General features: G+C 36.5%; 2 protein-coding genes across 2 annotated transcripts in view; both read left to right on the forward strand.

The window, feature by feature from the left end:
• Positions 1–1,530: 1,530 nt before the first annotated feature.
• Positions 1,531–13,764, forward strand: LOC140167245 (nuclear factor NF-kappa-B p105 subunit-like). Its single transcript, XM_072190588.1, has 10 exons — positions 1,531–1,628; positions 5,447–5,646; positions 6,284–6,388; positions 7,215–7,460; positions 8,362–8,466; positions 10,870–10,968; positions 11,708–11,809; positions 12,519–12,620; positions 13,039–13,137; positions 13,590–13,764. The coding sequence occupies exons 1-10, from the start codon at positions 1,616–1,618 to the stop codon at positions 13,698–13,700; spliced, it is 1,182 nt and encodes a 393-aa protein (XP_072046689.1). The 5' UTR covers positions 1,531–1,615; the 3' UTR covers positions 13,701–13,764.
• Positions 13,765–15,107: 1,343 nt separating this feature from the next.
• LOC140168202 (death-associated protein kinase 1-like) overlaps positions 15,108–15,272 on the forward strand; it is a 91,548-nt gene continuing 91,383 nt past the window's right edge. Inside the window, exon 1 of the transcript XR_011861158.1 lies at positions 15,108–15,208. The gene's annotated coding sequence lies outside the window, so the exon portion shown is untranslated. The remainder of the gene's footprint in view (positions 15,209–15,272) is intronic.

Genomic DNA, 15,272 nt, shown 5'->3' on the forward strand with positions numbered 1-15,272 from the left:
AAGTATAAATCATCATATTTATAAAGTATATTTCGAGTACTGTTAAATATCAATTTTTAAGCATTTGCCATAAAATGTGTATTACATTGCGAATTTCAAAAAATCAAAATTATTTGATATCAGAAGGGCATTCTTCGTATTCAGAATGCAATTCGATATGTCTGATGTGCTCTAATGTCCCACAATAAATACTGTCCAAACGTTCATACCCCACCCCTTAAAGACCGTTTACAAATTGATATGGTCCTTTTGATGGCTGCTGCGTTTCTTACAAACAACCTGCATCCAAACCATCAGTGGAGTAGCTACGGGGAGGGGGGGGGGGGCAAATGGGGGTACGTGCCCTGGGCGCACCAATTCAGCATCGATCACGAATTTCAGCACAAGATCGTTTTTATTTTTCAAGAATGGAGAGGGGCGCCATTCGATATCATTAGATTAATAAAATTTACTTTGAGGACTGTTAACTATATTTAATCATTTGCCATAAAATGTGTATTTATCGCGAATTTAAAAAAAGAACAAAATTATCTTATATCAGAAGGACATTCTCCGTTTTCAGAATGCAAATCGATGTGTCTGATGTGCTCTCATGTCCACTCCCACAACTTACTGTCCAAACGTTGCTACCAGAGCCATGATAAAGTGGCAGCTGAATTCATTGAAAAGCCAGGCTAGGCATACTCCAGTTACTGTCCGTTTTCCTATACACAATACACAGTGCTCTTACCATTGACGCGTAACCTCTACAAATAGTGTATGATAGAAGTATGGGTAATTGCCTAGTTAACGTCGCTGTGTGAAAAATAACCGGCCAATATTAAAAGTACTCTTCTAAAATTCTAGAAAATATAGTTTTGTAACATGTCCTAAATTTTAGCTAATTTAGGTGTTTGGAAATATTCGCACTTTGGTGTTTTAGGAAGGATATGTAAACGACAGATAACACCAAAAATATGAAGAAATTATTTCCAAACCGTCTTACGGCCCACAGCCATTATGTTTCTCATTTTCAAGAATGTGGTTAAAAAATATGCACAGTATTGTCTCATTTCGTGAACAAAGGCCACACAGTAATTGTTACCTTGCGTTTGTTTTATAATCGTTCATCCAACTGAAACTAATAATACCAGCTCATTGCTCATTGCACAGGTAAAACAGACACATATGTGTGTGGATTTAACCAGAGAGGATCTGATATAACATAGTTGAGCTGTTTTCAATGGGTGATATCTTGGTTTAATAGCTTTTAATGGGGTTTAAGTCCTGCAAAGCTCGTGGTGAATTCTACTGTAGGCATGAGTGCATAATGGTCCTGAATAAAGCCAAAATCTAAGTCAAGGTTTCCGACTAAATGATTGTTCCTTTTAATACACGACTAACATGCAAAATAAATTGTTTTCAGATCCCAAAGGAAGTTCCTGTATTTGATCATTGCTATAGTTACCTATTGGAAGGTCAACTTCTTCAGGATATAGATTGGTGACGTAATGGGAGTTTACTGAGCAACTTTTATATGATAGTATACTGATATACTTGGATATAAGTAAACATGGATCACGCATTGTACCTGATATGAATATAACTGCACACAGTAGCGTATAGTGATGATTGAATGCAATTCGCAGGTAAGTAGGTAAGTAGTAGGTGTAGGATTGAATAGGTGGAGGACAACATTTATTTTTTGTGTGTAAAATTATTAGTCAGTCAGTCAGCGAGTGGGCATGGTGTGAGATAAATATTGGCGGTGTTTTTAGGCTAGAAAAAGAGAGGATGAAATTTTGGGAAAGTTCAAAAGGCAAGTGAAACGACTGGTCACAAATGTCACGAAGAATACTGATTTTTTGGTGAAATCGTACACCTATTCATTTACATGTTTTTGTAGCGTAAGTCTATTATAGCGTAAGTATTGAAGTATGAGTATATTGTAATGCGCTTTGGTATTTCATGATAAAGCGCAATATAAATTCTTATTATGTAAAGCAGTATGCAGACTCCGAGTATTAGACGTACAATATTGTATGTAACATATCTACGTTATTTAATCTATTGCCATTCTATTTCCAGTAATGTTTAAGTTCTAACGAATGTTTGATGACGTAAAATCGATAATATGTTACGTATAATATCTGGTAGAAATATATTATCGATTTTACGTCATCAAACATTCGTTATAACTTAAACATTACTGGAAATAGAATGGCAATATATTAAATAACGTAGATATGTTACATACAATATTGTACGTCTAATAAAAAAAGTCTGCATACTGCTTAAGGTACCCAATTAAGCTAACACCGTCTAATGTCGACCTAGTAGGGCCTACGTTTAAATCATGCTCTTTTAGAAAACAATAATTAGCTCTATACTGAAAATAGGTGGCTTTTAAGCCACAATAATGTACGATTTTGTCAAATTGACCAAAATCCCCCAATACCCGATCCATGTCGAGGGCGAGATTGCCGATCGGTCAAGGCGTTGCGCTGTCGGCCGGGAGAATACGATCGGCGTCATAATATTTTGATGCATATGTCATGAACTTTTACGCCCAAATAAGGTACTGACTAGTAAACACAAAATGTTTTCTATAGGCCTATACAATATTCGCAAAAGATTAGAAAAGGTTGCCAGAAAACGTTTTAATGTCGGTGTATGGTTTTCCAATATCAACGATTTTATAACATTCAAACACATTTTTTTGAAAAATAAAAAAAAAAATCATAACATAATTTTATTTAAGTGTTGACGAAATATTTGGCAAAATTTTGACATTTTAGATATGTAGTTTGACTGTATTTTCATACAAAACGTTTTTATGACCTTTATAATACTCGAAATTTTATGTTGTTAAAACATTTGAATCAAAACTCAAACTCGAAAGTCGTTTTGTGTTTTCTGAATGTGTCATAAAAAGTAACTCAAAATGTCATAAAATTAAGGTGATTACATTGTACCTTGTATACTATGTACTTGATCACGCTAGAAGTTGGCAATTTGCGGATGGGTTACCGATTTCCGATTTGGATTCGATTCGGAAACATAGGCCTACTTATGGTCATGTTTTTTATGTTGGGCACCAATTGCGTTGCATGTGTATTTTTCAGGCAAATCACATGCATTTATAGGTTTGGTACTATAACTTCAAAAGTTTACATTAGAACCCAATTAAAGTATATATTCTGAGAGCATATATGTGGATGATTTCAGAAACGAAACAATGGGAGTCATTATACAGGGTGACCCATAAAATATACAGGGTGTAACAAGCAAAATAAGGATGAAAATATTAATTCAGTTAGGGGTGTCACCCCCCGACGTACATTGATAATGTAAAAATTTGACAAATGTTTAAAATAGCTAACTTAATTGCCCACCCAGTCATATGAAACTTATGGCGGTCAAGTAATTCAAAATGTAGATACAGGGTTGTCAAAAATCTATCTATATTTATATAAATTTCTTCAAAACACACCTTATTTGGCACTGGAAATGCAAATTTTCATGATTGAGGTATGTAACTAGACGTAAAATAAGCTCAACGATCCAGTTTTGAAAGTTAAAAGAGAATTCGACAAAGACTTTTTGGACCAAAATTGAGTGTGAGGGCGCTCTTTCAGATTTGTCGCAAACCTTCTATATTTTACTAGTTTTTAGTTTACTAAAGTAAAGAGGATCACAACCAAGGTCTGCTTAAGAAATTTGAGCCTTTTATCATGTTTTGTTTGCCCGTAGCACCCTTTTGAATGTTCCATACATTAAATCCCTATTAAAATGCATAGAGGTCAATGAACTTTATTACTGTAACAACAAATAATTAGTAAATTTTAATTGTCTAATTAACAAATATTTACTGAGGCAATGAATGCTAAACATGATATCATTTAGTCGAGATCAAGTACAGAAACAAGTAGAAAATAGAAATCAACCAATAATGTTTATTGAAGATCATGTGGCGGAGGATCACCATTGTACAGCATTGTGATCCTCCGCCACATGATCCTCCGCCACATGAGCCACCCCTGACTAATTAGACTTAACGAGTTACAGTAATTAGTACAAATTAAAATTATAAATTTTTATTTCAGAAATTGAAAGTCCAATGTCTAAGGAACAAAATAGTACTAGACAAGCTCATAATAAACATCAAATAAATAAACGACATGCATGTAAACATGTCTTGATGAGTAAGAATGCAACAGAGCCACCCTTTTTAGGTGCCCAGTATAAAAAACATGACCTTATAACAATTCCGTCAGGAAGTTTGTTTGGAAGCCCCGGTAGGAAGCACCTTTCACTTTTCTGCTATAACATTTTCAGCGCGATCCATTAGGCCTATACCAAACTCTTGACCAAGTGACCTTGAGGGCTCTGGTAACAATGTTTGGACAGTATTTTGTGGGACATGAGAGCATATCAGACATATCGAATTGCATTCTGAATACGAAGAATGTTCTTCTGATATCAAATAATTTTGATTTATGGGCTCTGTTTATCTTTTCAGATTTCGTTTCTGTTTTCTTTTTCGGTTTGAGATCTCATTGTTACTTAGAAGTGTTAGCTTCCTCCCTTTATATGTCCTTTATATAACCCGACATTTAAACGTTTTCTGGCAGTCTTTTCTAACATTTTGCGATAAGTACGGCTTCAATAGACCTTTTTCCCTCTTTCCCATCATGCACTATTCCAGGGGTGTATGAGTGTCGCAAAATACATCATCTCCCCGGGGAGTACAGAGTTATGTTCATTACATTCTAGAATACGGACATTTCGACTGGTGCCTTCATCAAAAAAAAAGGAATCCCCGATAATGATGATAATGGCGCCACGGTCACTAATACCGTTCGGGGGCAAAAAACAACATTTCTATGCCTTATGGACATGGTGTATTCACCCAAAAAAGTTTCCTGTTATTGAAACCTAACTTTGTATACATTTTATAGACCTAATGGTGAAAAACTGATGACGGGACACGCAGTGATATTTTACCGGCGTCCGTTTCACTTTTTTTTCGGAGTTGAAAATAAAACGAACACAAAATCTCTTACACAGATGTTCTGTATCGCTCCGTAACTGCATCACTCGTGTATTCAATAATTGCATAATTAGTAACATCGATGGCCTTTACGATAATCCGCATATATGGAATCAGTATGCCCATATTAAGACAAAATAATTGCAAAGGCCTGGCAAAGACCATCGGATGCACACGATCTATGAGGTTGATGAACTACGTCATACCCCCTGGAATAGTGCATTGTGGGATAGAGGGAAAAAGGTCTATTGACTTGCATTCGGTGTATAGGTACTTACGCCCAGGCGGGAGTGGGTCGTGAAAATAGTCTAGAAAGTACGGTAAAATCGTTTACGGGAATCTGCACTGTTTTGTACTGCGGCTTTGTAGGAACGGGTGACGTCACTTCTTTTAAAACTTTGTTTTGCCCGACAGGTTACATTTGTAATATGTATCAACAAGTAGGAAGTGAGGGCACACATGCTTCTATCGAGGATATATTTAACGACAAGCCTGTAGAGCAATCCCGTGTTTCTCGTGACCAGAAATTTTTCAATGCGGTTAAAACTGGCGATCTTGAGATTGTAAAACTTTTTCAGCAACAAATTCCCGAATGCACAGAATGGTTGGACAGAGTAAGTTTCTTGTTTCTTTATTCATATACATTTATAATAATATCGGCCATGCCCTGCTTGACTTACAAATTGCTATGAAGACTCAGAGGTTAGACTTCAATAAAATTTCGAGTACATGGGTTGTGGATGTTACATATCCCATGCATACTCTAGACCACTGGACATGTGACGTCATTGCCCGGCAGTGCTTTGTTCTTTGCCCTGAAGTGTGCATACGCATCGTAGTTTGCAAAGGGCACGTGCATTTTAAATCGCCCACCACATTTTATGTTCGCTGTCGAAGTGACGTAATTAATCGGATTAAATACCACAGCAATGAATATATCGCCCAGCACGACAACGTTCACGCTGTACCTATGCATTGAACCATAGATGTCAAAGAAAGGCTGATCACTCGCACCTGTAAGATTGATATTTTTGAAAAGTAGTGGTATTGTATTCAATCTATGTTTGCAGACATACGCAGGTGATTAGTGCAATATACTTGTAGTGTTGGGCGATCTATTCAAAAATTGTATTCATCCATTGCTATGATAGTTAATCCGATTATTAGATCACTTCGACATTATTATATTATATTAGGCATATTAACCAACGCAATTTTAACTCGATTTGATACCGTTTTTGATTCTCATAGGATGGAAAGCGGGCAATTCATCATGCCGTTACTCACGGACAATTGGAAGTCTGCAAATACTTACTTGAAAATGAAGTGTCACTCGATGTTAACGCCCAAGATCAGGTACATGAATCCTAAATATTTTCCCCTGTTGTTTTGTTCTTCGTTCTGTTGCTGTTCTGTTTGCTCTCCGTCTTCTACTTCCTCATCTTGTTTTTCTTCTTTCTTGACGGATTGGCGCCAATGTAGCAATTAATCTCACATTTCCAAGAAGCTGTGTAAATCCTGGTTAAGCTACATGTGCTGGTAGGGAAATTGCCTGCAGAGTTGATCTTCTGTTGGAGAACAAGTTGGCGTGTGAGGCTAGAGTCAGCTATATGAAGCTTAGATAATACCTGGCAAGAGAGATCTGCTGCTTCACTCAAGGCAGAGCCATTCTCATTTAAATAAAATTCTGTCCTCTATGGGTATCCAGAGGAAATGTCTCACGATAATACAATAGAATAGGTTGTACTGTAGGTATGAATGATTGTGGCGTCGTTCTAGAGACCTGTCTCGCTGTCCACTTAGAACTACCCTCCAAATTTGCTGCCATTTTCAATAATTGTAATACTGTTTCGGTTGGTTCTCTCCTAGCCAGTAAGATCATGCCTGGAAGCCAATGTGGGCACGTTTGTTTGATGCATGTAGAACTAGAGTCATTTTAACTAAATGTGAAAACTGATGGCGCTATTTATCTTAAATTTAGTTTGAATATTTACAACATGTAGACACTGTACACTGCCACTAAAACATCAGAAAAACTAACAAAACAAAGCGAGGCAATAAAAACTTTTCATCGTGAAGTAGGGGTGGTCTTTTTATTATGTCAAGACTCTTTTACAAAGCTGAAGTTCTTACACATTTACAAAAAAATAGTTCTATCGTTCTTGTTTTTCACATATACCAGTTTGGTAGAACACCACTATGGTATGCAAAGGATGACGAATTCAAATACATTTTAATTGCAAAAGGAGCTACTGTAAGAGATGCAAATTATACCATAAAGTCTAACGTCCAGAATATATTCCTGCATGACCCACATCTGACATCATACAATAGTAATAAGTTTTTCAACGCAATAAGAACTGGCGATCAAGAGACTGTTGAGGTTTTTCTTCACCATATCCCTCGATGCATTAATTGGCTAGATACAGTAAGTATATATTAATACCAGAATTGTTATTGATTAAAGAATTATTCATGTATTTATTTATTTATTTATTTATTTATTTATTTATTTATTTATTTATTTATTTATTTATTTATTTGTATTTATATTTACATATTTATATGTTTATTTATATAATATATTTATCAATTTATTTTATAGTTTTTCAATGTGCAGTTTTTTAAGTGCTTACTTCATACTATATCATTAACGACATTCAAATTTTGCACATTACGCACCTGGTTGACTTTTGTCAAAATATTACCGTTTCATAAAGCTTCTAAAAACAAACCAATAGTTCGATGACATCCGATTAACGAAAGTCGTTTCGTTAGGGGGTGTCAAAACGTCTGATTATGTTGGCAAAAACTAGGTAAAATATCAGTCAAATTTAACCTTTTGGGTCACACATTTTTCTCACCTGCGTTTCATCCGAACGAACATAAAAATCATCAAAATTCAGATTTCGGTACCTCTGTTATTGTCATAGATGTGCAAACATAACCTGCTAGTGCATGGTTCAGCCGAAAGCCGTGTATTTAAGACAAAATAAGGCATTTTACGTGAATCTGTAATATACTGTCAGTATATAAATTAGCTACATGTACTTGAATGGGGCTTCAAGCTCGTCAATATGGCTGTTTTCTTCGTTTTAGCCAAATTTTAAATATCAAAAATACAAAATGACAATTTGAATGACCTATCCTTCACTTTTCAGCAATTTATAAATAATTTTATTTTTACCCTTGCGCTGGGATCACTGAATGGGTCTTTAACGAAGACACTTTCCTTTATAGGATGTCACCAATCTTTGGTGGTTATCTTCTATTTATTGGTGCCAAAAGTGTCTTTTAAAACAAAGTTATATGTTCAAAATCCTATATAGGAAGGAAAGGGTGCCCTGCATCTCGCAGTTTCACACAGACAGTTGGAAGTCTGCAAAACGCTACTTGAAAGCGAAGTGTCACTCGTTATTAACGTCCCAGATAAGGTAAGCCTACTTCTAATTCTCGCGTTTCACATTACGATGCGCCGCCAGCGGTTGCTTTTGACAGTCAAATTTTCGACTCCAGAGTCGACATCGCCGTTCCAGCTGCTATTGAATTTTCACGCGAGTGTGATAATAAATATGTTGAAAACAGCTCCACGAAGGATTCCCTGTGATCAATAGATAGAAAATGGATCTGTTGTTTTAGTGTGCATTCGCATGTAACATCATTATAGTGATATTTAAACCCACAATGATGCATGTTCCTGTATTGTATTCGTATTACGCGGCACACCGACATCGCCTGGTTAATAATTACATTGTACAGCAGACACACTAAAATGAATACACGGGATCGATACACGTGAATGTGCTATGCACGATTTGATATTCAGACGATAAATCTTTGGATACCGGGCATCATACAGTTATTGTTAATTACATGTATGCACACAACACAGGGACACTCACAATAGGCAATTGAACCCTACTGGTAGCGCTGTGTTGCAGCTATTGGGGATGAACTAGTTAGCATCATATATCAAAAAGTATAAAAGCTATGATTTTAGTACTTGCTCTATGTTTCAATTACTTATTCTTTTCCAAATATCTGAATCTTCAACCCGGTACAAGCTTTAAAAGAAATCCTACCATCTATCCAAACTCGCCGTGTTATTCCAATGCACATTTTGCTTCACCGGGCAGCCATGGCTTGGTCGTATTTGGAATATTGGTGTCATAAAACCGTCATAGGTACAAATTTAGTACTTTCTGTCAATCAAGTATGGCTTATTCTCTACATGTCAATCTTTAAATAATTGGCATAGTCCTTATAATAACGGTGATCCGCCTTGATGAGTAAATGACAGCAAACAGCTGCAAAGCAGTGAAAAATACCCCAAAACTCGGTCAGTGGAGCTCCGCTCGTACACGTCAATAGCGTCATTATCGATTGGATTAGTCGTCCGCAGCGGACAATTCGGTAGCTCAATAATCTTCAATAAGCGGGTTTATGACTGGAAAGGTCACGGTGAATTTGCCGTGGACGTAACTGCACTATGGGTAGAAAATGATGAATATCTCCCGTCATGATTTTGTTCTAAAGAAGCCATATTTTGCTGCTTGCACTTGAACATATGTGTTGAAAGGATATGATAGTCGTTAGCCTGCGTATTGAGAAAGAACCATGAGTATTGAGCTCAAAACTTAAAAAATTCTGACTTTATATGTGCCGCATAGCGCAGTGTAGTCTGACTCGTGGAGGTAGTCTCGGGCCAGACTATCACGAACATACAGGATCAACGAGTGTCAGACCGACACAAAATGGCTGTGTAGGAGACTATCGTGGACGCATTCTAAAAGCAGCCTGACCTCATGGCGTATGTATGCTCACTGACCGTACAGAGGTCAGTTACTTGGCTATTGTCAATAGCCTTAGTCAGATGTCCCTCAGCCCATTATGCGTTTCAAAACTATTAAACAGGTCGGAACAAAATGGCCATGCGTGGCTGTGGATTCAACCTACCATGGCGATTTCTGCCATGAAGATATCGGGCGATGACACTGTGCGTGGGCTTTGGATGTGGACATTTTCCCATCATGCACTGCGTATTTTGGCCTCGACCCAGCGACCGCTGGAGGCGCATCGTATTGTGAAAGGCGAGAATTCAAGTAACGATTTGACAAAAGAACCAGCTGTAATTTATTTGACTACATCATATTCTACTTCTTTTCCCCTCCTTTTGTTCCTTGTAGTAGATAATTTCCGCGGTGAAGCAAATTACAAAATCGTCCCACTAGTAATAAGCTACCACAATTACTTTTTCCGAAACAATTGCCAAAAAAAAGGTAATGTATTCTAGTGCCACAAAATTAGATTAAATTTGGTATAAAGCAGGACAAAAGGAAGATTCGCATCACGAATTTTGGTCACAATTTGTTAAGATGAAGTCATGGGTAACTTGCCCAATATTAGTCGGTACGCCACTGCCTCGTCATCATCATCGATCTTAAATAATTTTCTCTCTTATTTTTCGTGTTATTCGATTTTCCATTTCTCCATCAAACAACTCTATTTCTAAATTGTGTGAGCCTTCTTCTTGTTCTTCATATTATTCTTCTTCTTCTTTTGGGGACTAAATTAAGATAAAAGGTGATCAAATTGTGATTATCATAGAGCGTAAACTTGAACCCCGACTTTTTAGTCATCGCAATCGGCCACACGGCGGCTGAGATGCAATCGAATACGCTCCGTAAACCTGTTCAATTCGGCACAGAAACAGTGGCGAAAACAGAACTCAAAAACAGAACCTTTTTTATGAATTGTTCCACTCCAGATTTAAGTTTTACATTTTGAAAGCTTCCTGAGCTATTACTGTTCTTTCCGTTTTATTATATCCGCAACAGTCCGGTAAAACTTCACTAAGATATGCAGCCGAAAATCAGGATGAAGTTCTTCTCAAATTATTAATCTCTCACGGAGCTGTAGCAGATAATACAAACTCAGTAAGTTTATTACCAAATATTATCAATATACCATTCGGTAATTCCATAAAGCTTGTGCAATGGACATCTAGAGTATACCATACATCATGGTTAAGGCGCACATCATTACTCCACAATTACGTGCGCACCAATGATCTGCGCATCAACAAAGCAAAGTATTCTGGGAATGACCCAAAATGTAAATTACCAAAAAAAATGATGGGTCGGAGGGGAGCATGGCCTAGCGGTGTTTGTAGGCCTACTCAAATATTGAGCCAATAAAGTTGACACACAAGAGGAATGTGAAAGGAGATCACAAGGCTTGATTATACGGGGTGTCATGATGTCCATGCTTTTTCTCAGGGTGGACGTCCAAATTTTTGTTTTAACATATTATTGGCCTTTACTCAAGACTTTGACTTTCCACAAGACTTTGACTTATTTCCTATATGATCAATTTATTAATATCAAGAAGTATACATTGTTTTAGTTAATAGTTAAATGGCTAAAACTGAAAATAATATTGTTTCCATTTCCCATTCTCCTTTAGGACGTAAACGAGTGAAGAGTGTACAAAGTAAACATGTTCATCTTGGTTACGTTGCCCTTTGGGGTGGGGGGTGGAGGTGGATGTTAGGATGTTCGGGCGCATGTACTAACCTCTGTTTGGGTCAGTTATTTGATCATGGGTGTGTCATGAGATAATTTGCATGAAGGCCCAGAAAATTAATTAAGTTTTGTGCTTTCTTTATCATGCTAGGCAGGTGACACCATAATGGCCTTTGCGGCTTCTAAAGGCTATACTCCCATTTGTCGAATACTCATCGAAGATGGAAATGCTGACGTCTCCAGTTCTAACAAGGTAAACGAGTTTGAACAAAGGCCTCAGTGGCAAACCAAAACAATTTTGATGTTAAGGACTCTCCCATGTGCCTAGATACCAGAGGGAGGTTGTGTTTGGGAGAAACAACCACAGAAAAGTATGAAATAAAAGTGAGCATGAAATAGGTTAAATAATCATAGATGTTGATATAATACCGTTAAGGTTCGCCTATTCAAAAATCCACGAACTAGACATTTGGTTTGAGAGGAACAAAAGAAAACTGAAACAAAAGAGCTGACAAATAAAATGCAACTTATGAAAAGTACAGAAAGTAAAAACTTAAGTAAATATTGCTTTAAATAAAGTTTCATTGAAAAAAACTGTGTAGTCTCTTTGTTGCGCTTGTTGGACTCTTTTTGCGCCTTGTATAGGCCAATTAGTCACTTTTAAAACTGGACCTTCGTCTATTCATTGCTTGTAACTTTACTTCTTGAGGTCACATTGGATTCAATGTGGTGTCATAATGTGCAGGATTATATAGTGCATCTATTACAAAAACAAATTTATTCCAATATGATTCAGTTTTGAAATTGTGATTATTTTTCCAAGTGTAAGGATACTTTCTTGGCGCAGTATAGTATAGATAGACTAGATGTATATAGTAGCAGGGTAGTATAGGGGTGAATATGGGTGCTCCTAGCTCCCAACTTAACCCAGCGCAATAATATTCGTTTAAATCATATCACAGAGTGGTTTCACACCTCTTCATCATGCTTCAATGAATGGTCATGAATCAAGTTGCCAATTGTTGTTGAGTAAGTCTGCAGATCTCAACAATTCAAAGACGTTTGTAAGTACTATAAAAAACGCTTTAATTTTTTTGATGACATTTCTTTGATATTTGTCTGTTTGTTGAAACTTATTATTACTTTTACATACTATATACTAAAGAGTTGCTTGCTTAATGCCAATGTGCAAAATGTGATTTTGCCAGCTCACTCAGTATCGCTACTGATAATCTGGCTCACTGAACGTGTTTATTGTAAAAAGTCGAGTTAGATCATATTACCAAATTACCGTGCAGGAGTCTTTGGGAACCGTTTTACATCGGGAGCCGCATTTGGAGCATTTTGCAAAACCATGTTGTATTATGGGGTTGCATGAAAATCTTCTTTGGTGCAATATAGAGGAACATCATAACGTCTAGTGTAGGGTACGTAAAGAGATGGTGTGTTAATTTGTATTTCTATGGGATCTTTGCATTTCAGAATGGGTTTACACCACTGCACTACGCAGCGCTGAGAGGACACTATAATGTCTGCGTGATTCTCTTGACAGGAGGATCTGACCCTAACACAAAATGTCATGTATGATATCGAAACTGATGAAAATGTGACGTGTTTTAGTAGTGTATGCCACAGAGTGTATGGCGTTTAGAGTAAAATAAATCGCGTGAAGGGTTTTTGTTGTATTAACAAGGACAAATACAATATATAAAAAGATATAAACAAACAAACGCTGGCCGACAATGGAAGAAAGAAAGAAAGAAAGAAAGAAAGAAAGAAAGAAAGAAAGAAAGAAAGAAAGAAAGAAAGAAAGAAAGAAAGAAAGAAAGAAAGAAAGAAAGAAAGAAAGAAAGAAAGAAAGAAAGAAAGAAAGAAAGAATACTGTTTTAAATAATTTAATGTTAACATTATAATTCTGCCAAGTATACAACCCGAAGTGTCTAAAAATTACTGTAAATTAATTACTTGTGTGTCTGTGTTGTTCTACTACTTCATTTTCTTATTATGTTTTCTTGTTCTTAAACTTTTTTAAGGATGGAGCGACACCCCTTTTACTTGCAGTCCAGACAAATGATAAGCAGATATGTAAATTGTTGATGGACAACAAGGCAAATCAAAATCTGACAGACGATGTAAGTACTTGAAAGGAGGATGAAACTTAATTATACACGTTTGTACTTCTCATATCAAAACTGTTGCAGCAATGCAACTCAAAATTTAGAAACGTAAGTTGTTTTAATGGTAGGCCTAATCTAAGATAGAAAACTGAACATGAGAAATCAGATCACACCTCTTTAAATTGAGTTCAATGAGTTGATGCATGACGATTGAAAACAGGTTAAAAATAAAAATGGTCTAGTAAATTCTAGTAAGGTCCATTTCACTAAACTTTTAACCCTTCGTAAGTCCAGTAACCGTTCGTAACGTTACGAATATCCAATACTAGACGTAACTTTACAAATGATCCCTGTAGTAAATTCCTATTATTTACGAAGGGTACCGTTCGTAAGTAAGGTTAGTACGTAAAATGGAACTTGAGACTCGTCGTAAGTTACGAACGATTTCGAAACATACCAAAGCTTAGTAAAGTTGAGTGAAATGGACCCTATGATATATAAACTAGAGTTGCAGTTCTGGGAGGAATAACTGAATCACTTCGGAACTCTGAGAAACTTTGTTTAAATGTAAAGCGAAAGTCAAATACAGAAAACAAGTGAAGCTTCAACTAAATTTAAGTCTGTTTCAGGTCTGCATTGTCGTTTGCGCAGTGTGCGTCACTTTAATTCCAAATCTCTTGTAGACAAAATTGAAATCGTTTATCTTAGTTAGATGGTTCATTTAATGAAACGGTATAGAACTGATCCAATGTTATTAATAAATCGTCGGTCGCAACACATAGTGGCGTACGTGAAGGACAAAATACGTTTCCGATCAAAACTTTTTGAAAGATATGCTACTAGTAACAGAATCGATACTCCTCCCTGGTTATCTCTCAGTGCCCCGATTCCATTTGTAATTGAAGTTTAAGGTTTAACCTATTAAATTGTATCTTTAATAGTTAACAAGGACTAACTATTATAGGATAATAGCTACAATGCTGGCCATAAGTGTTGGGACGGTTTGATAGGGTAATGTAAATAAGCCCACACTCCCCCGATCAATGTTGAATTCGACTTTTTGGTCACACGAGCCTTGTGGCACCCAACATTGATTGGTGGGGAAGGGGAGGGTTGGGGTGTTAGGAAAGTGTTTAGGCTTGACACCAAAGAAACCTCCACTTTATCACGTTAATAATAACGGAAATAAGGTCATACTATAGTGTACGTTTTCCATAAGTGTCCCAACACATTTTGGCCATGGTTGTAGTTCTAAACCTATACGCCACTATGTGAAACGGAAAATTTTGAAAATCACTCTACGCCATTATGTGTTGCGACCGACGAAATGTAGCATTGTTTTTAAGATTTATTCAGTTTGGTTTTGAAATGAAGATGGCTTCGTTATTATTTATTTGCAACTTTTTTGACTTATAATATATTAATATTTTTCAGATGGGTAAAACCCTCTTCATTTTGCCTGTGAAGCTGGCAACGAAGAAATCTGCCAACTGATTTTAGACTCGCCATCAACAGACGTTAATATCAAAGACGGGGTATGTAAACAATAGCTTGGACAATAGCTAAGAAAACAAACAACAATTAAATCAACAAAAATAT

The sequence above is a fragment of the Amphiura filiformis genome, chromosome 13 (genome assembly GCF_039555335.1).
Source record: "Amphiura filiformis chromosome 13, Afil_fr2py, whole genome shotgun sequence".
Classification (NCBI taxonomy): Eukaryota; Metazoa; Echinodermata; class Ophiuroidea; order Amphilepidida; family Amphiuridae; genus Amphiura; species Amphiura filiformis.